The sequence below is a fragment of the Trichoplusia ni genome, chromosome 16, assembly GCF_003590095.1.
Source record: "Trichoplusia ni isolate ovarian cell line Hi5 chromosome 16, tn1, whole genome shotgun sequence".
NCBI classification, from domain to species: domain Eukaryota; kingdom Metazoa; phylum Arthropoda; class Insecta; order Lepidoptera; family Noctuidae; genus Trichoplusia; species Trichoplusia ni.
This window is the reverse complement of record NC_039493.1, coordinates 2,738,479-2,765,453: the sequence shown is the minus strand read 5'-3', so window position 1 is coordinate 2,765,453 and position 26,975 is coordinate 2,738,479. Positions and strand designations below refer to the sequence as shown.

At 37.2% G+C, this 26,975-nt stretch overlaps 1 protein-coding gene across 1 annotated transcript; it reads right to left on the bottom strand.

Annotated features, from left to right (window-relative positions):
- Window positions 1–527: 527 nt before the first annotated feature.
- On the bottom strand, window positions 528–26,949 carry LOC113502181. The gene is made up of 4 exons (XM_026883606.1): window positions 26,168–26,949; window positions 3,900–4,005; window positions 1,509–1,668; window positions 528–1,318 (listed from the first exon to the last, which is right to left on the bottom strand). Exons 1-4 carry the CDS (start codon window positions 26,551–26,553, stop codon window positions 996–998), a joined length of 975 nt encoding a protein of 324 aa, XP_026739407.1. The 5' UTR covers window positions 26,554–26,949; the 3' UTR covers window positions 528–995.
- Between the last annotated feature and the right edge of the window lie 26 nt (window positions 26,950–26,975).

The window sequence follows — 26,975 nt, the reverse complement described above, 5'->3', positions numbered from 1 at the left end:
CGTTGACGCAGCTAGGTAAACTGAATAACAAACGGTATCCTTTTTAAGGGAACTGCTGATCATTTTAGTCTAAAGAATGTAAGCAGTTACTTGTTTCAAGCTTTAAGAAGCAGTTTAAGGTATTTTTCAAATAGGTGGAAAGTGAGTTGGGTTCTTGTATATCAGTAAAAAACAGTATTTAACCTCCCGCGGATTTCACAAATATACAATTCACATGCACACAGACACCCAGACTCAGAACAAGCATTCGTGGATCACACAAACGTTTGTCCTACGCGGGGATCGAACCCGCGACACATGGTGCACTGTAGGTTAGGCTTAGGCGTGATGACCTCAACCACTCGGCTATCCGTGCAGTCTCAATATCTGGAGTGCAACAGATAATATGTTCTGCGATTGCAATCGCAAGTCCATTGACTTCGGACCACAATATCCGTTTATTTTTCATGGACTTCAATAAGTACCTAAGGCAGCATTTGTGTTTCGTTGATTTAGTATTATAATTAGGGTAAAATAAAAACCACAAATACACGAATTAAAATAAATAAGTTTATTTGGTATGAACTAATCCACATTTACTTCTCTATATTATCATAAAATATCTTTGTCTTTGTTAACATATATTAGACTATTGTTACCAGTTATAACAATACAGAATCTGAACTTTGTCATGTGTGTCGTAACAAATAAATAAATAATTATCTTAGGACCTATAAAACAATGTTTTTTATTTGTATAGCGCCATCCTCTAACAAAAATACTCTCTAGTACATTAAAGGCACAGACGTATCACAGCTTGATGTCTAATGTTAATATAATAAGAACATTATTAAAATTTAATCATTATTTACAATCTCATTAATTAGAGAATAACACGAAGATTTGTAAAATGCAGAATTTACAGCATCAAAAAAAATCTGTGCACGCATGACACACTACCGTGACTACTAGATGGCGCTGATGAGTTTAGTTCCACTATTATCCACTAGATGTAATTAAAAGCCCTGCCTAGCGTCACGAAACCGTCGGCCGAGGGCGACGTCCGCGAGACAGGGCACTTGGACGATGTTGAAGTATATGTGCCCCATGAGATGCGACGCGGATGTGTTGGTCGTCTTGAGGCAGTCGAAGAGCATGTCGTCACAGGTGCAGTGCGACTTGCTGTAGAGCGAGTTGTTGGTCAGGTTGTAGCGGCTGGAGAAGGCGCGGACCTTGGTGGGGCACAGGTCGTGGGTTCGGCAGCAGCGGTCGAGGCGTCTGTCCGCGCCCAAGTCGTGGTAGTCCGTTGCTATGTCGCCTGTGCCGCACCACTTTGTACCTGAAGTCATTGCAATAAAACTGTGAGAGAAATGTTGCTTTAGAAAACCATTCTCTACATTTCTTATTTGCAGATCTTTGTAAGAGCAAATAAAAGTTACCTATATGTCCGAGGAAAATATGCGCTTTCTGTTTTTAAGTTGGCTGGTACACTTATGTGTCATGTTCTTATATGGTATTGTGATACATACCTGGTATGATCCCCTGCAGCAGCGTGAGCGGGCTGCCGCCCAACAGGCCGGCGTGCGTCCCGCCCGCGTCCAGCCGCGCCCGCGCCGCGCCCGTCTCGCGCCATCCGCCACTCGCTGGCGAGTCACCGCCGTCTTCATCTTGGGCTTCTACGCCTTCCACCTGGATGAAACATGTTGTATTATATAATACAGTAAGCGTGTAACACTTCGAAATCTTAAAAGAATTCATGTAAAATCTAATTAAATTAGTAACACGCTATTCGCCGCTAGATGGCGACGCTATGTAGTTTCATACTTGATGCGGTGGTGCAGATTAATAGAGTGGACAATCAAAGAGAGGCCTGTATTCAGTGGCGAACAGCAATAGGTAGAGTTGACTGATTGATTTGATTGAATATTAAGAATACGACACACAGTAGATACTTCATTATAGGTACCGTTTTTATTGTCAATTTTATGTACTATAGTGAATAGAGATGCATGTTCACTCACAGTTAGCCAGTTTTTATAAAAAACGATAGACATAGTGCAATTTATAGATAACACCATAAAATTAAAATTAATTCACACTTGCATAACCCTTGCGTGCCGGCGACGCGTGACATATCGCCGTTTCAACCAGATTTCAGAGATTAATAGATACACGTACATAACATTGCAATGTAATTTAGATCCAACATGACAACTAATTATAACGTCAACTCATAATTTTATACTAATAATTTCATCTATAGGAGTAGACGGGTAGAAGGCAACAGCAGTAATGTTTAACCTGTATCTAATATAAATATTAAAACACCCAAATGTTACCAGACATGTCAATTATCTTGCAATTAATTGATTTGCAACATTTCAGATTTTGATATCTCTTACAACCTCCCACGACATTCACGTATCTACATATAATATTCGTTTCCTTAAATACCTATACCTAGCAGACATTTGCCTATAATTGGTACCTCTGCGTGTTAACAGATACCATTTAACTATTTAAGTGTCGAGGGCCGGTGAGCAGTGATTAGCACGAGAGCCGCACATTGGCATTCGATTAGCTCGTACCCGACTACGAATCACGGCTATCACATGAGCCCCTTTCTAAATAACTTAAAACGGCTATTACCTATCATTAAGTACCCACTCTCTCTCACGTTTTTGTATTAAGCTTAATCGGTTTTCATTTGACAACATTATTGTTCATGCTTAAAAGTTTCTCACCATTTCAATTTATGCTTTAATTGTAACTATCATAGAGCATAAGTACCGCTTCTGCATATCCCCAAACAATTAACACACTTTAACTAGATACAAAGTTAATGATCTTATAGAAAAACGTGAAAACCGACGTAACTTTACGGTGCTTTTCAGCCATAGGGTGTCAAAGCGGAAGATATAAAAAAATACTTTTAACGGAAAAGAATAACATCCTCTAACGGATAAGCAGGAATGTCTCTAATCCAAAAATATTGGGTAGGTAACGATGTCATGACTTTCCTTTTCACTAGGGTTTCTTACAAAATAATATATATCGAAATACAAAAGAGTTAGAAGATAAAACTCTTGAACGGTGAGTGTCGTCCGTTTCATAGAAACATCGTGTGTACAGAATTGGCGACAAATTGATCATTGTTAGTAGATTCCCAAGTTCATACGAGCAGTAATGGCCGGCATTGTTGGCCGGGTCGCGAGCACTCGCGCACCACTAACTGTTTTATTATAATGTATTTTATTAGTTGGTAGAGCTGTGGAATCTGGACTGGTGCTAAATCTACCGCGTTTGTGGTTTAAGAATCGAGGGAATCATGCCATACTACAGATTAAGTAGGTTCTTGACTTGAATTCCATAAATTTGTTTTCAAAAACAAGGCACAAGAAAACAGGCGATCTCCCATTATGCGGTACTAGCTGACCTAGCTGTTGCCCGCGACTTTGTCCGCGTGGTTAGAAGATATAAGTTATAATTTATACCTGCCTTCTATCTATCTATCTGCCTTCTATCTATCTTGTAGGATTCAGTCAGCGTTTGCAATGTAAGCGCAAAAAATGTGTTTTTTTACGACCTCACGTTAGAAACCTCAAAAATTGTAGCCTATGTGTTATTCTGATGTATAAGCTATATTGTGGTAAAGTTTCATTCAAACCCATTCAGTAGTTTTTACGTGAAAGAGTAACAAACATCCAAACATCCATACTTACAAACTTTCGCCTTTCTAATAGTAGTAGGATTGGCTCCAACCCTTCTACAAGATCATGTCTCTAACAACAGGATTTTGACTATATTATTTTTCAAACTAATTCACTCAATAAGATGTCTCTTACATTAAAGAAACAAGTATGTATATTTCCACAAGATAGAGAGATTCTGTTGCATAAGTTGTGGTTAGTTCTGTTTACCTGTTGGCACTGGCCCATGAGCTTGATCATCTGCGGGAAGGTGACCCCCAGCGGGCGGTTGATCCTGCTCAGCTGCCTCAACAGGCGCCCCGTGTCCTCCTCATCGCTGGAACACAAAGTTACCCAAATTAGCAAAATATATGTACTTAATTCAAGGCTTTTTTTTCTAGGCTATTCGGTATGGCGCTGGGGTAATGCCGGACTCTTACCAGCTAAAAGTAATATAGTGATCCCATTTTGTTCGCATTTTGACAAGAGACAAGACAAAGCGATGTAAACTTAGTACCAAGATTTTCGCGATTCTAAAAGTCGTATTACTCGACCAACAGGGTCGCAGGTTAACAAAAGCAAGTATAGAAATGACGCACTCCGAACGGTTGCATAATAGTTATGGCTAACTTAAATGTCATCTTCTATGTTGTCATGTTTAAAAGCCTAATATTAATTTTAATTCTCCTAAATTTGGGTCAAGCAATCTGATTTGAATAACATGAGGAACATATGAATATTTCCATAAATTTGGAACCTTAAAGCGTTATTCAAAATCTGATGCATGCTCTAAGCTACTTCATTTGGTACTGATTTACAAAATGGTCTCCACGGGGCACAATAGGAAATATAGGAGACAGTTTTGCGTGCAACATTTCTCTATTTATAAACAGCTACGAAGAGTACATTGTACCTGCACATCAACACTCAGTAACGTTTTTCCGTCGTTTCCGTACGATAGTAAGGATGGGTATGAATGGGATCGTGTTAAGGCAGCGATCAGGTTCGCGGTCGCGTGCGGTGAAAGTGAGCCTCATTGGTCACTGACCGGATGTTACGCAAGTGCATCGCCTATTACTGGGATATTGACCTAGTCCGTATCAAGGTCTACATGGTAAAGTTTTTGGATCTAGCGATGTTGGGAAATCCCTTCCCCTTTCATAAAGTCGTAGGTTTCATAGGTTTTGACATTCGTGTTACGAAGTTGGGTCACTTTAAAACTCGTTAAGAATCGCCGTTGAGCGGAGTCATGCTTTTACGTATAAAAAAAATATTCGACAATTAATCCGCTCGAGAACCATCGAACTCTATCTGTAGTGATGTTTTCTTCTCAGCTTTTGAAAAGTCAAGAGAAAATTGCAATAATCTTTTATCACTTTATTGAAAAAAAAAGTTATTTTTAGATTAGATTTATATAAATAAAAAAAATGTGTAGACGTTTACTACACATTAATTATGTCCACGAAAGTTACAAAACAATGTTAGATTAGACATTACTAGTACTTTTGAATATAGGAAATATTCCATTACAGATGTAATCTACACAAGATCCAGGCTAGGGCCACGGCGCGGGATTCCAGGACATATCAATCAGCGGTCCATTGTGCAGCCTCGTGCGGGGATGTGACCGCCACCATTGTCTGCACGCCCGAGTGTCGCGGATACCTCACGTGTTACCACTACTCCGACACGGCTGAATGGAAATATTTGACAAGGGGTAATACGTTGAAATATTTTAGAAAGTTTAAATTTTGGGTTTTTTGTTATAGAAAAATGCGGAAAACATCGTTCAATTTCAGTGCAACTACAATTGTTGTACAATTAATAGGAGCAGAACAGTATATTGTTATTTCCATTTTTGCATCAAGACACGAAAATATCTAATCTCCAATAGATTCTTAGCAAAATTCTTCCCTCTCCCGGGTATTAATTTCCCATTCTCCTTTTTGAATTTTATTTCAAACACTAGTGAATTGTTTTCAGAATGGTATTATACACAATGTAATAAGGAGCAGTCAAATTGTGTCAATCCAGCATTCAGCCTTAAGACCTGCACTATCAGCGTCTATGAGATAATCCGCTAAGCATCAGCTGTATGGCTTCCTAAGTTACAGCTGCCCTACATATTCACTCGCAGCCATATTGAATTATCATATTTCTTGACGTCACGCTCTCCTGGAAGGCTTAGCGTTTTGGCCAGGTCAAGGTTTTAAATTTCTAGCTTGTTTCATTGATCTTTAGTACATTCTTATATTCGATTAATAGTGCGAGCTTTAAAATTGTGAGGAGAAGTCAACATTTTAAAATAAAGAGGCACTTTGACAAGTGGAAAGAGTATTATAAGTTTGTGTTCAATCGTTTTAGTGTTTAAGCAATTAATAAAAACTTGACACTAATGACACTGCAAAAAGTACTCATTTAGTAATCGTTTTGAAAACCAATGTAACGATGTAATTACGAACACGGAATACATTGTATTAATCGATGCATCGCTCGTATGCGCACGCGCAACTGCTCGGCCTCTTGCGCTTCCGCCATGTTTCTCTTTTAGGAAACTGGATTAATTGATATACCTGTTATTTTATTATAGTTCTCGTTATGAAATTTTATTCATAAAACAGCTACAGGCTATCGAAGGTGGGAGGTTGCATCTTGACGTGAGCAAGCCCAGTGCTCTAAATTAAGCAACGTTGTAATTTGTACTTTGAGACAGATTTTTACCTTATTTTTGTTACTAAACGTTGTTGGATATAATGACAACTTCTTCGAATATAGTCTTCCATTATTTTATTATAGATTTTTTTCGCTTAACCACGTATTAAAATTCTGGTATTATGGTAAATTAAGCGATCTCGGTATCGGTAAAGTTCAACTACACCTTTATAGCAAACAAATTTAAATTGTATGAAGCAAGGAGATAATTTCTAAGAATGATCAATAAATTAACACTAGATAATCCTAACTCAATTTCCCTCAACAATCCGTCTTCGCGTCGCCATCTACGGTCGCATCGCAAGTCTCGCGCGACTCCCGCGCATGTGGAAACTGCGCGTGCGCCGCTTTCTATGCCTTGTTAGTTTTCACCACGATCAAGTGTCGCTAACAATACCACGTAAAGTGTCAGGCAGAAGGCCTACGGTTTTTGAGGATCGATAAATAAATGCTATGCTTTACAATAAAAAGGACAGTTAAAAGTTTAACCGGTGTATGAATTTATTATTACAAAGCGATGATTTTTCTCATTTTATGACCTATCCCACGCATATATCAGTCCCATCTTTGACATTAAACCGATTTGCTATGTTGTGTAAAAAAACTATTTATCCGGCTGATAAATACAATTAGTATGACATAATACGGATACTATAAAATCGTATTTATTAATAGTGAAAAACATGTGTTTAAATCTCAATGAACTTCTGTCAAACATTCTGTTTGATTTGGTTGACAAGCAGTGATTTGTTGCGCTCTTACGACACTCGGCACTTGACATTGGCGTGACTAAACAATACCAGTGGAACAACGAGACGGACGACGAACTCATTATTATGTGAAAGACACATAACTTGTTTAAGTAAATAGAAACTGGGTGATAGAAACTTTGAAGAACTTGGTACTTGGTGATGAAATCTCTATTCCGCACGCTCTAGTCCGCTCAAATTTTGAAGAAATTGAACTCTCAGGCTTATCACCCGAGTATTTTTGACAATTTGACGTCCGAGTGTGAAATATGGTCAGTATGAATTATAGAGTGGCAAAGGAATAATAAAGGGTATTTTAAATTTGCTATCAATTAAACTGTAAAGAATTATCTGTAGATTATGAATATAGCAGTGTTAATATAAGTATTTACAACAGACTAAACTCTACTCATACAATAAAATGGGATTCAAAGGATTAGAATTTACTGGCGGAATTTATTGCAGCCAATCCTAAATCGTTAAGTTTAGTTTAAAAACTAGAAGGAGATATTTAAGAACCATCTAATCATCATATTGTTTCCCGTTGTAAAATTGGCAATACTTAACAACGCACCATAGATGCGTAGGTAATAATTCACAGTCAGGGAAAATGTCTAAATGAAGATGTTCCAGGATATCAAGAGTCGTAATATAGCGTTAAGTATCGACTCTTGCACATCGCCGCGTGTTGCGACAGTGTCCGGATGTTTTGTTTCAACACGCGTTAGGATGCATGCATTATGGCTGCTGGTGATTACAAACGGTTGATGATCAAGCTCTCGTGTATGGTATTTCGGGGTTCGCCAGGTCGCTTCCTAGTTCCGTGTGTACAAGAAGATTGGAAGCGAAATTACTTTTTAAGGAATTAAGAAGATTAGAGACGTATCTATAAAAAGGCTGTCTGCGATTATGCGAAGATTTTGACAAAACTCTTAAGATAGACTTCAATTTTACCAAAGCCTTTATAGAATCCGTCTGTCTGAATAAAAAAAGACCGCCAATCATGATATCGATTCTATAAAGATCGATCCGACAATTACTTGCTCAGAAAACTAGAAGTAATACTTGGCTCGCCACACATACCCCTCATGGCAATTCCTGGAAGCTAGGATCTACAATGAAACCAATGAAAACCACAAATATACTTAAGCTTGATGTGTAGCAGGGGAAACGTTTTACTGCCTTGGAACCAGCAACAAAATTATTTGGAAATAGGAAGGGGAAGGTTGGAGGATTTACAGAATAACAGGAGGAGGCATCTAACGCCTTTACCAATCTACATTAAATCTTCTATAGTCCTTGAAACAACTATTATTTCGAACGAATTGCTATACGAGCGCCCAATTACACGTAATTTGTAATCGCAGTGATACAGTTGACCTGGTACTCTGCGCCGGCGCATCCTTGTGCCACATTGTGTTGCTCAACTGAATCTCGGCGAGATGAAGCAGCATCTCTCAGATTAATAGCCTTTATAATAACTGGTGTTACTGGTTTACAGAGTTCAGTGTATTTGGGTAAATTATTCTGTTTGCTGAAATTATGACTATTCAAGTCAGCGGTCTGTGTAACTTTAGTTGGTAAATTGTGTCTATGATGTATTTACCTGTATTGAATGCGAAATAACTTTAATGATATTCTTTGAATATTTAAATGGTTAATATGGCTACAGCTTAAAATGTTTCGGCAAAATTACCTTAATTACAGTAAAGGTGCAATTTCCTTTGAAATTTATTTTCAGGTGCATGCATGGGTTGTCGCGTGACATAAAATCTGCAGAGTTCATTAAAAATTATAATCACTTTTCTGCACTTAAGTAATGAATTTTATAGGAACATAAGGCTGAGAAACAATTTGCAGTTCATATAATTATGTATACAAGCAAATGCAAAATAATTACAGTAATGTTTTGCCCAAATTGTTGTAAGTGTGAAGTGGCGAATTTTGGCATTTTACAGTCCAAGCCCCCAGAAACCTATGATTTATTATAAAACAATCTAGATATTTGTCGGTTAAAAGTATAGCTAAAAGGCTATCTATAGGCGAAAGATTAAAAAAAGGTCATGTGCGAGCCTGCCTCGCGATACTAAGAGTTAGATACCGCAAATAGGGTAAAGAAATAAGGGCAAAAAATATGACATTTATCTTTTTATTTCCATATCTGTTGTTACATCGGGAACAGAAATACTTCATCTGTAAGAATTCAACTCTCTACCTGTCACGGTAGAGAGACGGACGGACGGACGGACAGCCAGCGTTGTCTCAGAGACAGGGTCTCGTTTTAACATTTTGTATACGTAACCCGTAAAATCTCATCACTACTTTCTCAGATAACTCTACAACATCACGTAACATATAATATTAGTAAAGATAAAATAACACTAACATTATACCAAATTAAGTCACAGTCATAACGACTTTAGCAAGTTTTGCAAACTTCTAAGTAAATAACTGGTACGGAGAACTAGAGAAAGGTACGCAAAGCTATGAGCAACACTCATGAGGCGACCTTGACTTGTTACATTTAAGATATACTGTTGTTGTACACGTTATGTGTTAAATGTTAATTCTTTTACATTATAAAGTGTAATTATTTCACACGAAAGTATTCAGTAATGAGTAAGAATATTTAACTGAAAGCTGTGTTACTTAGATTCTTGGTTGGTTTTTAATTGACTTCAAAAAAGGAAGATGTTTTATTTTCACCGTTTAAGTATGTTTCTCTATTCATTCGCCAATTGTGTACCGATTTTTATAACACGCTAGCCGGCTCTACAGACTTTGTCCCGTATATTTCAAGCGATTTAGATATTTAAAAAATGTTTGGATTGAAGGACAAAACTATAGTCATTCCATTTTTCATTCCTGGTACACCTTCATGGAAGGAGACCCGATCCATTTTAAAGGCGTACACGGGGACTGAGCAGACTGAGAGTTTGTTAATGGTAAAACGTGGAGATAAAACTAATTTAGACGAATTCCTTTAACAGTAGTAGGTATGCTGAATACTGCTATTAAAGGGTACGTTACGACCGTAAAACGGGGTAAAAAAAAGTTTCAAGGGGTGAATAGAAAATTGTGTTTTTAAGGAATCGCATCCATTTGCCGACATAGAAGAACAGTTTGGGATTTAAAATAATCTTTGAGTATATTTTTTTTTGTAAAATGCTCAAATCTTATTAAAAAATATGTTTCTCTGCGCCCCAAAATATATTTACCCCGTTTTACCGATAGTAAATAAATTCTTTTTTATTTGCTAATAATATCAATCTATACAGCCCGGCGCTTTCGGTCTCGTGGGATAAAGAAATATCCTCATTGAACTCACATCTTGAAGTCTCGTGAACAAACCTCAGTCCAGACAGTGATAAAACGGAACAAATCGTTGTTTTCATATTGTATTGTCCGTCGGCTCTGCCCGTCACGTGTGTCCCGATCATTATGCTCACATTCGCGACGGACCAATTTACTACTGACGTTATGCGGTACAGAACCATTCATGATGAAACTGGGTTAGAAACGTGACTTGCACTTATGTTCAATATTTCATTCATAAGTTTTTTAAACAAGATGAAGAATATATATAACCAAAAAAAGAAACATCTTTGCTTTGTGGTTTTCCCTCGTAAGCAAAAACGCACATTAGTAAAGTTTGGATAGGTACCTACTTTATAATGTACAGATTAAGTTAATACGCATTTTATGAATCATTTGCACGTAATGCGCGTTTCTCGTGCATATGTATGACCTTCGTAATATTCCATTAGTGATCAGATTGGTCCCTTCTCTACATTCCAGGCAGCAAACGTGTTCTGCTAATAGTCCGGAAATTATTCTGTCTGTCGACCCAAATACGGCGACTGGGAATTAATTTCTGGGGATTAAAAGTCAATCTGTCGTTTTTTTGCAAAGGTGAAAAAGTCATGTGTTTTATGCTGTGAAACATAAAGATTTGTTCAAGTATGTATTAGAGTCGCCTGAAAATAGATTTAATGCAATTTTTATATCACACGTTCACCACCATGCAGCCATGGTCCCATTTACTACGTTTAGAATCTCGAACATAACATACAAACACATACTTTTACATAATACCTGCATATCACACTACGGCATAACGCGGTCACAGCGTCACAATTGCTCAATGATCCAATCATGCGCAGCCCCTCGGGAGGAGACCCCCCCCCCTCCCGACTTCTGCTAGACAGCGCTTGACACTTCTAGAACTGCGCTGGTTTTAGTACATGGACGAGATTTGCGATTCGGCTGAGTATGTGTCATTGACATTAAATGACGACTGAGGTTTGAGAGCCACACAATACGCTTCTCGAGATTGATCAATTTCGCTGATCTTTTCACTGCTACAGTTTATCATCCTGAGTCAGACTGTTTTTTTAAACCGAGTCTAGGTAGGTAGTACTGAGATGGCTGTGCTATAAAATATAGCAGTGAGTCAAGAAAAGTTAAAGGATATTTTGTATACTTATGAGAGTAACAAATCTGGCAGGATACATTACATGTATTATCTTCGCAAATGCTTGTAACTCCCTAAAACTGACCCATGACATAGTTTAAATTTGATATATAATAAACTTCAAGTCTATTTAAAAGAGAAGCCATAAAGGGCAATATGATGATACAACACAGGTGTCTACGATGAATGTTTGTTCTTAAAATTAAAAACATAAATTATTTTGAGATCGTCCCTAGGAGATAATTTACAAGCAATATGATATGGGTCTATCACTATGTTTATGTTACTCTAATTGATGAAGACATTCAACAAAATAATTGCTGATAAGTAGCTTGTGTGAAGAGGAAATCCATGTGCCGATAGGAAATGAAATTCGAGCATTAACATGATATTCAAAGATTAAATGAACGACAACTTTCTCTTAAAATCGCGAACAACCGTGTGTACCAATTGTACCAAAACAAGAATAATTACAACTACTAAACGCCTAATAACTATGTTTACGTGTAGCCCCAAATTACAAAAAGTATCCATTTCTCGGGAAGTTGTTATGTAGGCGTTTATTCAAAAACAAACTAATGGCGATGTTTTAATAGTACGTAGGTTTGCAAGTGACACCTGAGCGTTCCCAGATACCTACTTTTATATTTTATCAGAGATAAAGTTCGAGACTATGATTTTTATCTTCTGCCGATGGGAAAATGGTCACCTTAGAAGACGGAATAGTAGACTACAATAACAGTTTCAGAAATATTCAGTAGCCGATGAAAAAGAGCGGTAGAGACAAAAGTGCTTTAATATAATATAACTAAGCTGGTAAAAATATTTTTGTCAAAAACGTAAAACAGGATTCATATATATATATAAAAGCTACTGAGCCAATTTAAAGTAGCAACAAAGCCAAGACAAGAAGACAGCTATTTCAAGTTAAACGACAGAATCGATTCATCAAAGTCCGAAGCTAAGGGGTAACAAACTTAAAATAAAAATAACAGACAAACTTCCTTTTATAAGTCGGTTGAAAATAACTCAAAATTAAAAAGAAATCGCAAACGTAACTTATCGATTTGAAATATCAGTTCCATTAAACTGGAACCGGTAGTAACATAACATGTCTAGACTTGCACATCAGTGCTGGTATGCCGTCTAGTGGCCTGGTGGCTCCGAGCCGCTGCCTCACCGGAACAGCCGGCTCCGGAGAAAGCGCTCGCTTCCTATTAGAGCTGCACCGTGACTGACCCATATGTTTTTATTTAGAGTGTTCTTTCTATAATTTACACTCACACGCGATTTTAGACGGCTACACTAAAAATCATATTTTTTGTGCAGTCTTGTTGGTTCTCGGTTGTAGCTGCTGCTTAATAAGGAAAACCCGTCAAGTGTGAATAGGACTCGCGGCACAGAGGGCTGCACGAACAGGCTAAAGTTTAACAAAGCGGTTGAGTAAAAAGTTAATTTCTTGGCAACCCATTCTCAAATATAAGAGGGTTTCTAAAAAAATATAAATTATCAAATTAAAAAAAAATTACTAGGTGGAATAGGCTATAGCATTATTAGGAAAACATCCTCTATGAAATTTTTTACTGTCTAAGTAGCTATCACGATCCAAGAGATTCACCCTGTGTATATTAACGGACTTTAAAATCATTTCGATGGCTGAAACTCGCAAAGCTTTAGGCATTTTCATTTTTCGAAACGTTGCCACCTACTTTAGCCAACTTGAGATGATGAAAACGGTTCCTCTTATGGAAGTACCTCTTCAGCCATGATAGTTGGCAGCTAGACTCTACCTCGTCGCTCAACTCTCAAGAAGGTTTGGAAATTGAATTTTACTGCAAATTGTACAGATAAGATTTTAAAAATGCCAAACAAAGTAAAATTCATCTATGTATGTATACAAAGTATCTTACATCCGCACTCCTTAACCAATCTTGATGTGTGCTGTATTGTTGCATTCTTTAGGATACGATAGTGACACACTATTTATTATGCAAAGAAAATATTACGAAACCAATTGCCAGTTTTCGAGAAGCGTTATAGTGGTCCTCTTACGCCTCTTTTGGGCAACTATGGAAGGAAGACCTAGAAACATTTCTAAGGAAATGAAGGCGGAGTAATCATCTATTAAGGAATGTACTAAAGTTAGTAAAGTGTAGTTATTTGGTAACTGTAGCCTTCAACCAGAGCAGGTTCGGAACCGGTTCGGTCTCCTTCGATAATCTTATTGAAGGATACTTGTTAGTTGTTGGCCTAGGTCTAGATACCGCTGGAGCTGGATACCAATGATATAATACCGTGCAGTGTATAGTCATTGATTTAGCCCTTTAAGTATGCAACATAAACACGTTTAGGACAGAAATGGCAATCTGAAAAGTATATTCGATTAAACTGTAATATCAGTTAGAAAACAGCCTAGTTGGATTTTTTTAAGATCTTTCTTTTTTTGAATGAATGGTGTTGCAAGTTAAAAAAATAACTTTTTTATTTTTTTAATCATATATTTTATGCTGCAACTAGCTGTTGCCCGCGACTTCTGCCACGTGCTTGGAAGATCTTGAACCGTTTTCGCAGCGCACACAACGGAAGCCCTCAAAGATGATTTTTCCCCGCTTTTTCCGCATTTTCCATTTTATCTTCGCTCTTATTAGTCGCAGCGTGATTTTATATAGCCTATAGCCTTCCTTAATAAATGGTCTATTCAACACAAAACAATTCAATTCGAACCAGTAGTTCCTGAGATTTGCGCGTTCAAACAAACAAACTCTTCAGCTTTATAATATTAGTATAGATTTACTAAGTAGTCACTTTCTCTATCATCAGTGTAAGCAAGCCGTCCACAAGTCCTGCCTACCACCTGCGAGCTCGTACGATGGCGCGATGTTCACAATTGGGTGGCAACGTACTAACAGCTCACGTTTCATTGCCCATTGTGTTCATTGTGGCTGACCACGGTCCGCACTGCGCAGCCAACACCATCACAATATACCTCCGCAATTATATTTCGTTGCTCCACGTTTAGGTTTCAATGAATCACCGTTTTGTAGCTTCTGCCGATTTAGGGTTAGGCTAGTCTGGAGATTATTGTAAATTTTCCAGAAGAAAGGGATTTGTAGTAAAGACTTTGTATATATATATGTTGGCCTATCGGACTTGTTCTCGTGAGGTGGATTCATAATTATTTGATTTTTTGTCCACTAGGATTAAAACTCTGTGCTTAAAACAATTCGCACGATCTCGATGCTGGATTTGATTCGAAACAGAGTTTCTTTTTTCAATAATACAATAAATATTAATAATAAAAAAATAATTATTAATAATTTTATGACAGTCATTTTAATTAGCCAAACAAACATAATGTAGGATATGTATGTAGTCCTAATAAATTCAGGACACTTTTCAACTTTTCTTCGGCACTTGTGAATGGAATAGCTAATTGAATTTACACACATTGTATTACAGATGTCGTCACCCAGTAATTAAATTATGCAGATCATATCGTTCGCACTAGAGAAAGTAAAAGAAACACGTTACTTGCAATAGTTAATTAATGTTCATACAATACTTAGAAGAGTTTTAATAAAGGAACGTCTTGTATCAGTATTCAGTACTGACTACTTAATAAGTACGAATAAATCACAGTTGGGAAATGTTACTAGATAACAGTTAGTTTTAATTAAGCAGGAATATTCGCAATCAAATGATACAAAGGTTTAAGCACGCGAATTCATTGGGATCGCCCGACTAGTTTCGAAACCAACCAGAGTTTATTAGCATTTAAGCTGACACGGCGGTAAGGTTGCGAGTCGGACTGGAGATCCTGAAACGAAACTAGTCGGGTGATTGTGATCAGTACCCATGAGTTTAAACTATACAATTCAAATAGATCAGAGGCGAAATATTTAGTTGATCACAAAATCCAAACAGTATTGACTATCGAGAATCGAACCACGTATATTGGGTTTCATAACAACAAATAAAACGACACACGATTACATAATGTGCTTCATCTAAGTTAACGACTTACTATTAAACTTCTTAAACACAGATAAAGTTTGAATATTAAAGCTCTTTAGGTAATAGCCATTATGTTTACTATTAAACAAAAAAATAAAAAAAAATCTATTTTATGATGTGTCTATTACAGAAAATATCTATTATATGTGATGATAATAATAATAATTTCATTCAAATGGCCGAGAGTGATCACCGCACATGCGCACACGCAACCCGCGCTTATTGTCTCATTATCAAATTATATGAGATCACGTCAATTGCTTCGATTGGATTGTTGAGTCTTGTAAAACAATAACAGATTGTGTATTATTATATATTTATTTTCTGAGTAAATGTGATTTGAAAGTTGAAAGATAAATTGCTTTAGAAATCGTTCGATTTTCAGTTATAATGGTGCTTTCGTCGACGAATCGATATCACTGAAATAATGATTGGCTTGGACTTTGCATTACCTATTACTATTAATTTGGCAGTGCCGGCGTAAGGGCCACTGACACCACGGGCGAAAATATTGTGGCGCTCACTTGAGGGAAGCAATATCAAGTTAGTTAAGCGTTACGTTTGACGGTGGAAGTATTCCAACTCCAGCGTAGAGCACAGTTCTGAGGGTTTGCGCCTGGAGAGGCAAGAGACTCCAACTTCAGACCTTGGCGCCCCCCAGAATTTGTCGCCCTGGGCCATCGCCCCATCACGCCCCATCATAAGAATCTAAGCTAGAGTAATGTTTTAAAATCAACATCCAGAAACCTAACGTTATGTCGAATCACTTTTGACATGTCTTCAACATTTAGTCCTTATACAAATCTTGAACCTTGTTGAGCGACATTAAACACTTAAGTTTAGTCCTAGTGTTACTCACACCTTTGTTTTAGAGTATTGACATTATTAAAACATTTTAATGTACATACTAAGTACCACACCCAATCAACCGTCTTTATCCGCAGGTATTTGTAAATAGCCTGCAAGCCGTGTACAGTTTTCGCATTAAATCACTCAGAGCGACACATGTAAATATGTTTGTTGCATGCGAGACAAGAATAGCTGAGCTCACCTTGATACAACTAGCATTACTTAATAGTTCAGGAGGCTACCATCTTTAAGTTAAACTGTTGCAATTGTTAGAGGGAGATGGCGCTCTACGCCTTGTATCGCGCTGTCACTCTTCCACGACGGCTGTAATCTTACTGTAATTTAAGATAGTAGGTGCCATGTGAGGAACACCTATGAGTTACAAGTTACAACACTGAACTAAGGTTGAGAAATCGTGTCGCTACTTTTGTGCCAACAAAAGACCTAGACAAACTAACACGTGCATTACAAATAACATATAGAATATTTCGTAATTTGTGAGATTGAGGATGTCGATCAAAAAACAATAGATAAAAAGACTATTCCGTCTTGTCCTCTCCCGCATAAATACGCATTAGTAATTTTTTGTTGCCAGGCCCCGCTCTTATAACATTTAGCCTAAACGTGGGACAATATTTAATAAGCATATAAGCAACTGTTTTCCAAGATAGAAAGCAGTCGAATAGAGAACCTTCTCTTTTTTAAATAGAAAGAGTGACTAGTCACAGTCAGAGAAATGACATTAGTACTGGAAATAAACAAAGTGCATCAGGCATTCCTAGAAATATATGAAAAAGGTCGATAAAGCCATCAGAAAACCATCAATGTTAAGTGTAATTAGTGTTCGATAGGGTAAAAAATGGCCCTACCACCCTTGAACACGCAACAATGTCACATGATGTATGGACTAAGTATCGATTAACGATAAGCACTCAATACGACCACGTACGTACGAAACTCCTTTTAAAACTTCATGAATTTTTAATTGGGGTTGGCCTTGAGGAACTACACTTCTTGAAACATTGGAAAAAAGATCTAAATATCGATAATTTTCCTTTGTAGGTGGACAGGGTACAAATTGGACAAATATCGATCTGTTTTCAAATGGACTTCTTTTGTTTTCTATTTTTATTGATGTTGAGAACTTATTTTAATCGGAATTTTCTTAATTTATTTAAATTTAAAAGGAAAAAAATATATCAGGAAAGATGTACATGGATATTGCTTATCTCATACAGAATCGCTATTCGCTACCAGAAAACTAGCCAGGATACGTAAAGTGTTTGATATTTGCAGTTTACAGTACAGTACTTAGTTAGTACTACGAATGCAGTAGCTTTCGAAATCCAGGGTCGAAATAGGAATGAACAAAATTTCCATAATCATTGGGCTGAAACCCACAAATATTTCTATTAAAAATGAGGGCTTGATGACGTCATCAAATATGACTCTATACTATACCCAAAAGAAGACTAGCTTACAAAATCACGTGTCGAAAGCATAATTCGTTCTAGAATTTAAGAAATCGTAACGGAATTTACATTACCCAACAAACATTTTAGATTAGATGAATTTACATGAAATAAATTAATTTACATAAATATAAATATGAAAAAAAATTGAATTTATTTCTTTCGGTGTCTGACTTAATTGTATAATTTGTTTGTAATTTGTCTCGCTCTAAGACAAGGGCAACAAGAGCTAAAAAATTCAAATCATAATAAAACCGCATTACATTACTTATATTGTTTTTAATTTATTCGTGCAAATAACTGCTGTGAAATTTATGAGCAGTAGTTTTGTAATTCGCCGTGTTTTTTTTAACAGATTAGCGTATAAATAAGACTGAACGCATGCTTTATCGACTACTAGCTGTTGCCCGCGGCCCCACCCGCTATAAATCGAAAATAATCCCACGGGTACATAAAATTGGGATAAAAACTTTCATATCTATACTAATATATGAAACTGAAGAGTGTGTTTGTTTGTACGCGCTAATCTCAGGAACTACTGGTTCAAATTGAAAAAATCTTTTTGTGTTCAATAGACCATTAATCGAGAAAGGTTTAAGGCTATATAACATCACGCTGCAACTAATAGGAGCGAAGATACAATGAAAAATGTGGAAAAACGGGGATAAATATTAATCTTTGAGGGCTTTCGTTCAAATATTCGTAACTTATCTTCTCACCACGCGGAAGAAGTCGCGGGCAACAGCTAGTGTGTTAATAATCCTCTATATAAACTATCTGTGTACCAAGTTTCTTCTAAATCCGTTCAGTCGGTTTTGCGTTGAAGATGATCAAACATCAATACTTCAATAAGTACATACAAAGTTTCGCGTTTATAATATTTAATTTGTAGGATTTAAAAGTTATGATTTTATGTTACAAAATTGTTTAGAAATTCAGAACATGTTCATGAATTAAAAACTCTTTGCATTGATAGTAGTTCTGAGTTAGGCAACCTTGCGATACCTTTAAAAAGAAAGTAGGTCTAGGATGACAACGTTGTAATTTCTTTTAAAAATAAGAAGCATGTAATTGCGAGGCGTTTTATAAGAATTGCGATTATCAGTACTAAAAATAAATAAAATAAACAGGTACAAAAACAGGTCCGTTTGGACGTCACGTCATATAAAGACAACAACTTTGTAGTTACGCAACAGTATGTTGACAAAAATACGTTCTGCTAACTTTCACGGAGCAACTTTCTTTGAAAAAGTTTGTAGGTAAGTGATTCAGCTCAGGTCTTCCTTCATTATGAGAAGAAAGCGTGCGTCTAATTACTTGTGTGGAAGGGCGGGAGCTGGCACCAGTTCGCCTCGCCACTAGTCTGACTCGTCGACAAACCTACACTAAATAATTCACGTATGTCCTTGCGACACGTCACACGTCTATTGAAAGGCCGACGCATGCGCACTGAATACTAATCTTCTAAATAGAGCTTGTTCAAAACTCTTAGGACCGTTTCTAGATTCATTTGAATAAGATTTTAAGTCTAGTAAAAAGTGTTTTGCAAGCAAATCATCGACAGATATTAGATTCTGATGATGCTATGTTATGCTATGCATGTCAGGCATTCAACTAAAGGTTTATTGTTTTCCATTGTCGATTATGATCGATACAAAAACTTAAGATAAAATAATTATTGATAAAGGTATCCTGAATCGCTCCACTATTTTCGGACCCAAACAGTATATTTGTCCCAAATCAGGAGCCGACACGCGGCGCGCGGCGCGGCGGCGCGCGGCGGCGCGGCGTCGCGGCTCGATTCTGAATACTCATCATACATGATAGTGATTGTTATAAAACAAAAACAATAAAATATTTAAAAACAATACCCTTCTAATTCCCTCTTCTCATTCATCTTTTATATTTATGTTTCACATGTATATCATAACAATACACAAATACTAGGCAAAATGCCGTACCTAATCTACTCTACCACATATCAGCTGACATTCGGTGGGCATTACTCGCAGTATTCATGTGATATATCGGCAGGAAGAATGACGGACGTATCAATAGATTATACGCATTGTCAGATAGGCCCTGCGCGGCTGCTGACCAGCGGCCACAGCAAGCCTTGATCTTTAGAAGTGCTGTCTCATCGCTGGCTTTGAATATCGAAATGTTATTTATTTTTAATTCTGCTGTGTAACCTCCTCTGTCTGTCATATGGTTGCGAAATATTGTAACAGCTGTTTACAAGCTCAAGCGATGGATCTATTATTAAGACGTTTTAATGTCCTACGTTGAGAGAATGCAATAGATGTTGCTAAGTAATTAGACGACCTCCGTGGTCGAGTGGTGTACGCACCGGTTTCAGGGTGTCGCTAGCTCTGAGGTCCCGGGTTCGATCCCCGGTCGGGTCAATGTAAAAAATCACATTTCTACATTGTCTCGGGTCTGGGTGTTTGTGGTACCTTCGTTGTATCTGAATTCCATATCACAAGTGCTTTAGCAACTTACTTTGGGTTCAGAACAATGTATGTGATGTTGTCCGCATTTATTTTATTTCTTTAATACTTAGTTTTTGGACCGTAGTACTGAAGACGGCTGTTTTTTATTTATTGTGGTCTGTCCTTTTACTTTAATGTTGATCTTAATGGTTTTCATTCTCTCTTTTTCGCTTTACCTTGGATTTTAACATAAGACAAAGATGGCTAAAACATGGTCCAGCAAATATCTCTTAAAAAAACAGGTAATAAAATATTTGGGCGTTAGCAAACTAATTAATCACGAGTATTTTAATTGCAATAGCAAATGAAATATTACAAAAACAATTAAAATATCTAATTACATTGTGTAAAAATGTAATTTGACGCATGAATGTGTGCACGTGAACTTATCGTAAAAACATATCGTAAATAAGTTTAATGGTACGAACTGTACGGAGGATATTGAGCACTCCACATGAAAGCTGTTACATGTTGTTATGTAACTCGTTGTTGCTCGGTAAGGCTGCAATTTGGCAGATTAATAGTAACAACAGAATAATTTAAAACAGGAATGAATGATAAGATCTATAAAGAGTTGCTCCTCAAGTTGCAAACGTAAAAGCAAGATTCTCAAATAAGTATTTAGTCTGGTCTGAAAAGCCGTTGAAGCATTTCTCTATGCATTTGAGTAGCATAAAACCGCAGTGAAAATCATCAACTATCTCGTGATTAAATAATAATTAATTTAAGGCTTTTCAATGCCAGCGGGGTTGTGCGAACAGTTTATACGATAGCTACCCATTCACATTGTCTCTACTTCTACCCGTTTGTAGTCAATAACAGTCTGACTCCCTTTTGCTCAACCCTAAGCAGAAGTAATTCTGAAACAGGCTTTTGAAAGAGCACAATTCACATCATAATAGTATGTTTCTTGACTAAGTATTACCTAAAGTAAGTACTTTGAAAAAAGCTGAAATATTTCAATTCATCTAAATTACGAAGTGAAATTAAAGAGCTTTTTAAATAACCTAAACATAGATTAGGCGCGATAACACATCGGTAGATATTCGCCGATAGTGACATAGCGTCCGACTATCTTGGCACTATAGAAGAACATAGCAAGCCTTTCTCAGCCGTAGCTTGTAAATTCTTTACAAGCCAACTTAGTGCCGAATGTACCTACTATAGGTACTGCAGGCCATAAAATCAGTTAAAATTTTGCTACATATTTGCCTGCAGTATACGGCCGAACAGAGTCCGTATTACCCGTGAATCGTGATACAATTCTTTAGTCGGGCTTCATCTATAGCGAATATGTTGAATAGGTAACGAGGGGAACTCCAGCCATTATTCAGACTGTCGTAGTTGCTTTTATATTTTTTGCTGCCTAGTCTTTAGCTGTTTAAAATATCATTACTTCCTGAATCGTGCTTTAGATATATTTTAATTTAGTGAAATTGTCATTACTCAAATCTTTACATGGCGAAATGCCTTCGTCCAACAGTGGGTTTAATAAGGCTGATATTATCATATAACTCGAAAATGGTGAGAAAATTTTGGATATATGTGAATTATGTGTGATTTGCTTTATGATTTGAACAGGTTGTTATACCGTCTGGACCCTGTTTAAGTATGTCCCGTAAGAGTCTTAACATGTCCTTTAAGCACCCGAAATACAAAGCTAGGTTATGCGCCTGCACATGGACAAAAAACATTACTGAAAATTTAACGATGCATTATTTGATTATATAATTATTATATTTATTGCTTATCGAACAAGTTTTAATTACAATAATTATAGTTTTTTTTTATAACGTACTTGTGAAACCTTTCTAGTTCTTATATAAAATGTTGTTGGACTAGAATTGCTATGAAAATACATGGGAGAATGAGACATTGAAATTAGTATAACGCATGAAACTCAATTACTTACAGATAGAAAATGAAAAGAATAGAAATGAAAAGACACGAGTCATTCAGCAGAACATTATGGACCTTATTTTATGTAACATAAATAATATTTTACCAAATTAATAAACATTTTATTCAGCTAAGTTACAGAAAATAGGACGGAAGGCATAATTACAAACAAACTTTCCGAGATCAACCAATGAATATTTGTAACATAGTCTACGTTATAGTTGTTAGAAAACTTGTATATAGCTAGGTGTATTTTGTTATTATTCTACGGTCTATGGAACAACAAAAATAATCGTTGACCGTGGTCCACATTAAATTGTTCACATAATTGTAATTACTTTTTAAAGGCTTCAAAACATAATCGATTGTATTCTGTGGATCTGTTCCAGTTCACAAGGGTCAAAGTATTCGTATGACCTCATGGCTTGCGTTTCTTTCCCCATGTAATATATCTGACGTAACGGGGATTATATAAACATAAATCTAGGATTCTTAATATTATCTACGCGGAGCCCAGTAGAGCTGGTGCCTGCCCGGGGGCAACGGGATTGTCAGAAAGGGTTACTGTGGCCCCGGTACACGATGAGCAAAGTAACAATTTAGGTAGAGTCAGTAGGAGTCTGTCAATGATGATTTCCCATCCGGAAAAAAAGGATTCTTAATGTTATTTTACTGTAACTATGTTTTTTTTAGCATAAACCGGTAAAACCGAATTCATGAAAAAAAGTAGACAATACTTACTTAAATGATAAAAATCGGGAAAAAGGAAAATTATGATTCTGTATGGATGGATGAAAAAAACACCGGTCCCTAATTGGACAGAAAAGCCTCTCGCTAAAATAATAAAATAGTCTTATTTAAACGTACATTCGAAATAGATTTAAACTGAGATTTTGAATATCAGGCGGCAAATCCCCAAGTGGTCAACCAGTCTAGTCTCACTAGTCTGGACTGTTCATAACAGTTATGACGTACGCCGAACAGCTAATAACAACGACGACACAGAGATAGATTTATTATGATCGCAGACAATCGGGAGCACGAGGAAGCCTGCGCCGGAGACCCGAGCGTTACTCATTTTAAGTGGATCCCGTAACCGCTCGGAACCCTGCTTACGTAAATGTGTCTGCTGCCAATTTGATAGAACTATTTTTAAACCCCTTTTTCCAGTTATTATCATTACTCAGTAGATATTACCTCTAGCTGCTGTGTTTGAGGGCCTTTTTGGTCATCATCATCACTTAGCCTTTTCCCAACTATGTTGGGGTCGGTTTCTAATCTAACCGGATCGGTTAACTCATTGTTTTACAAGGAGCCATTGCTGATCTGATCTCCTCAACTCAGTATGACTGGTAAGATACGACTAGCCGTAACGACTGCCAAAGGTGTTTTAATAACAGTCGGACCCACAATTTAAGGTGTCTTCCGAAAAACGGAGGAACTCATTATATGATCACCTAACCAAGGGATAACCGTGTTAAGCGTAGCCTGTGTCCGATCAACTTCTGCAGTTGAAGCATAGACGAGCTCTTTTTATAAAAAATAAGGAAAAGGGCCTTTCCGGTCTTCTTTTACAAACATATGTACCTGATAAAGATTTGAAGCTACATTTTGCAAGTTTTTAAAGATTATTAATATCATAACCTATTCGATGTGATCTTAATATCTAATACGTTACTTCTTGAATTCCGGGATCGCGTTTTTGATGTTTTAATGTAAGTAGAACCATAAATCTTTCTTTCCAGTTTTAAGACCTTTACTTCGCCGGTTCATTTCGATGATGACCATACATCTTATGGCAACCAAAGAATTTTATTAAACATTCTTTAGCAGCATGTCCAGTTTATTAAAAAACTAATTTAAATATTTTATCAATTTAAACTGTTGAATAACTCATAGGGTCATCCGACCTTGGCTATACTCGCGTGAATGTGATCAAAGACCAAACTAGTAAAAAAGGCCTCGAATATCAAAGAACAGACGTGCTTCGACTTTCTTATAAGCCATCAGAGGATTAATTAATAATGGTAAGGTCGATAACAACAGCTGTGGCTAGCTCACGGTCAGACAACATGAAGTAGAATACAAAGTGATCCAAACCTCAAATTAAAAATGAATTTCGTTTATAGGAAAATTAAAGGTCACAAGCTCACTTACATGGTTGTTCGCAGGTATGGGAGATTTCGGAAATAAGATTGCACTTACCTTTGCATTTGTAATGCTAGAATGAATGAAATCTACAACAATCAATCATAAACGAAGACACAAAATAAAAGCATGGTAAGCTAGAATTTTTTAATCACCTAGTTTTTTATTAACAGGAAACGGATGCATTTCTCTGCTTTTTCCTCAGAGAATACCTAGCCCTATAAATTCTACAATTGAAAAGAACTAAAACTTAAGACAAAACAAGAAAATTTTCCTATTTCCATCTTGCTTTCCATTTACAGAAAATATGTAGGTATCTACATGTTAATTATAATAGGTTTTTCTTAGCCTAATTTAAACGCCACCATACCTTAGCAACACACTCTACACTAGAAAAAGTTAAGCGCACATTATCTTGTTAGTTAAAGATATTTGTTCAGCACAAAATTGTTACTAATTGGCCAATTTATAAGTTGAAACGAAACGTAACGATAAAATTGGGCTCGTTGTCAAGTTAAATGTAATTTCATCCTCTTAGGTATATTATAACAGATAGACAGGAAAGTTAATAAATAGTAAAAACCATTTTATTTTATTTTTTTATAATAACTATCGTGACACTGATTTCTGTTTAACTAACGGTTTACTCACGAGTATTTATCGGGGGTGCCCGACTAGTTTCGGACCCAACAGGAGGCCTTAATCATGAGCAGACGCGGCGGGATCGCGAGTTTACGCGTGAGTAAACAGTTACATCATTTAATAATGATTTTATTTAAATTATAAGTAAGTATACCTTTTTAGGAAAAGACCTGAAAAATGGAGGTACTTTGGCATTCAAAAAGGTTTCTGAATGGACCGAGGATGTAATTCGGTGTTACCTATATTTAATAGGTATATGTTATATTTATTAGCTTTTCCTATTGCTTAATAGGTAAGTTGTGAATTTATGATACGTTTATCGTAGATTTAGCGATTTGATTTGAGAGATCATTTACCCGGCCCATTTTACATTGCACAAATAAAGGCAGTTTATAATCTCTCTTACCTAGGTAACAAAGTTTTGTAATAGAATATTCGTAGTAGGTATAGAATCATTTTTACTTTTGTATAAGGATAAGCCGGCGACATATTTTTATAAGGGTAAGCACGCAACTCCCCTAAGGTAGGATCAGAAAACGGATCATTCTTACTATCGCCAAAAACTCGGTTTATTTAGTACGTAGAAACAGTTTTTAAGACAAAAGGGTTTACTCTATTTTCTCCGTCTGTATTATCACAGCCATGGGTTTATGGGAAAAACAGTCTCAATCACTCGTGAACATTAGAGTTTTGGTTTTATTCAGTGCACTGTAGGTGGAGCTAATTGATCGAGTTTCTCGGAAGGCTGTAACTTACCAGCCGTTATTTATTCATAGAACCAACATGTGTCAACATTCTCATGGCGAACGCTACCGGCACATCAAAGATAGATATTTATTCCACTTTCACCTAGTTTTAAATCTTATTGTGTTTTTTTCTATAAAACTAGGAATATTATAGTATAAGATGATGCAGATCGAATGTTTAGAAGTATGCTATTTTGTTTCTAATTTAACAATCTTTGATACGAAAAAAAAGTTAAAAACAGTAAAGAGCTTTATATTTTTTAGATTATTTTCTGTAAAATATTAATAAGAAAGTTACTCACTTCGTCTCAATGAGTTCGCAGTTGAGCAGCAGCTTGTTGGGGCCGAGCTCCACCACGGCCACGGTGAGGTCGTGGTAGTACACCATGCGCAGCGTGTCGTTCGCGATGCGCCGCCCCGTGTAGGGCTTCGCCCCCGCCGCCGGCTCCCTGCGCTCCGCGTCGTCGGACCTGGCTCCGACTGTCCCGACCAGGCCTGCAAGCGACCAGCCTGCTGGGAAACTAAACGCGAAGGGCTTGGCAGAAGCCGAAGGCGGCGACGACACCGCGATACAAAATATAACAACAACTGATAACAGAGATTTCAAGAGTCCGTCCGCCATCGGCGCGCCGCGGGTGATGGCCGCCCGCGCTGACCGGACCGCGCTCAGGAGTCTTCGGAATGACATTTTATTTTTCTAATTCAACTTGAGTGTGTCTAAGGCGTGTTCCGCTCGGCCATGTCGCGAGCGTGCGGGCGGCGCGCGCGTGTCTCGAGGACTGCCGCTGCCGGCCGCTGCAGGCCGCCGAGCGCCGCGACCACCACTTTCTTCGGCAGTGACGTCACGCGCGCCGCCGGTCAGTGCCTGCTCTGCGCTTATCGCGGAGGTTTCACTGGCGTTGTTTTAACTTCCGCGTGCATCGTATATAGGTCTAGGGCTCGTTAGAACTGACCTACATTGCGGAGAGGTGAGAACAAACTGACACACCAAACTATCTGCATAATTTAACGGTCCGGCGTCGTTTAAACTTATAAGAAGCAGCGGATAAGAAATTGATAAAATACAAATATCTACTGATTATGACAGTAAATAAATATGATGACAATCCA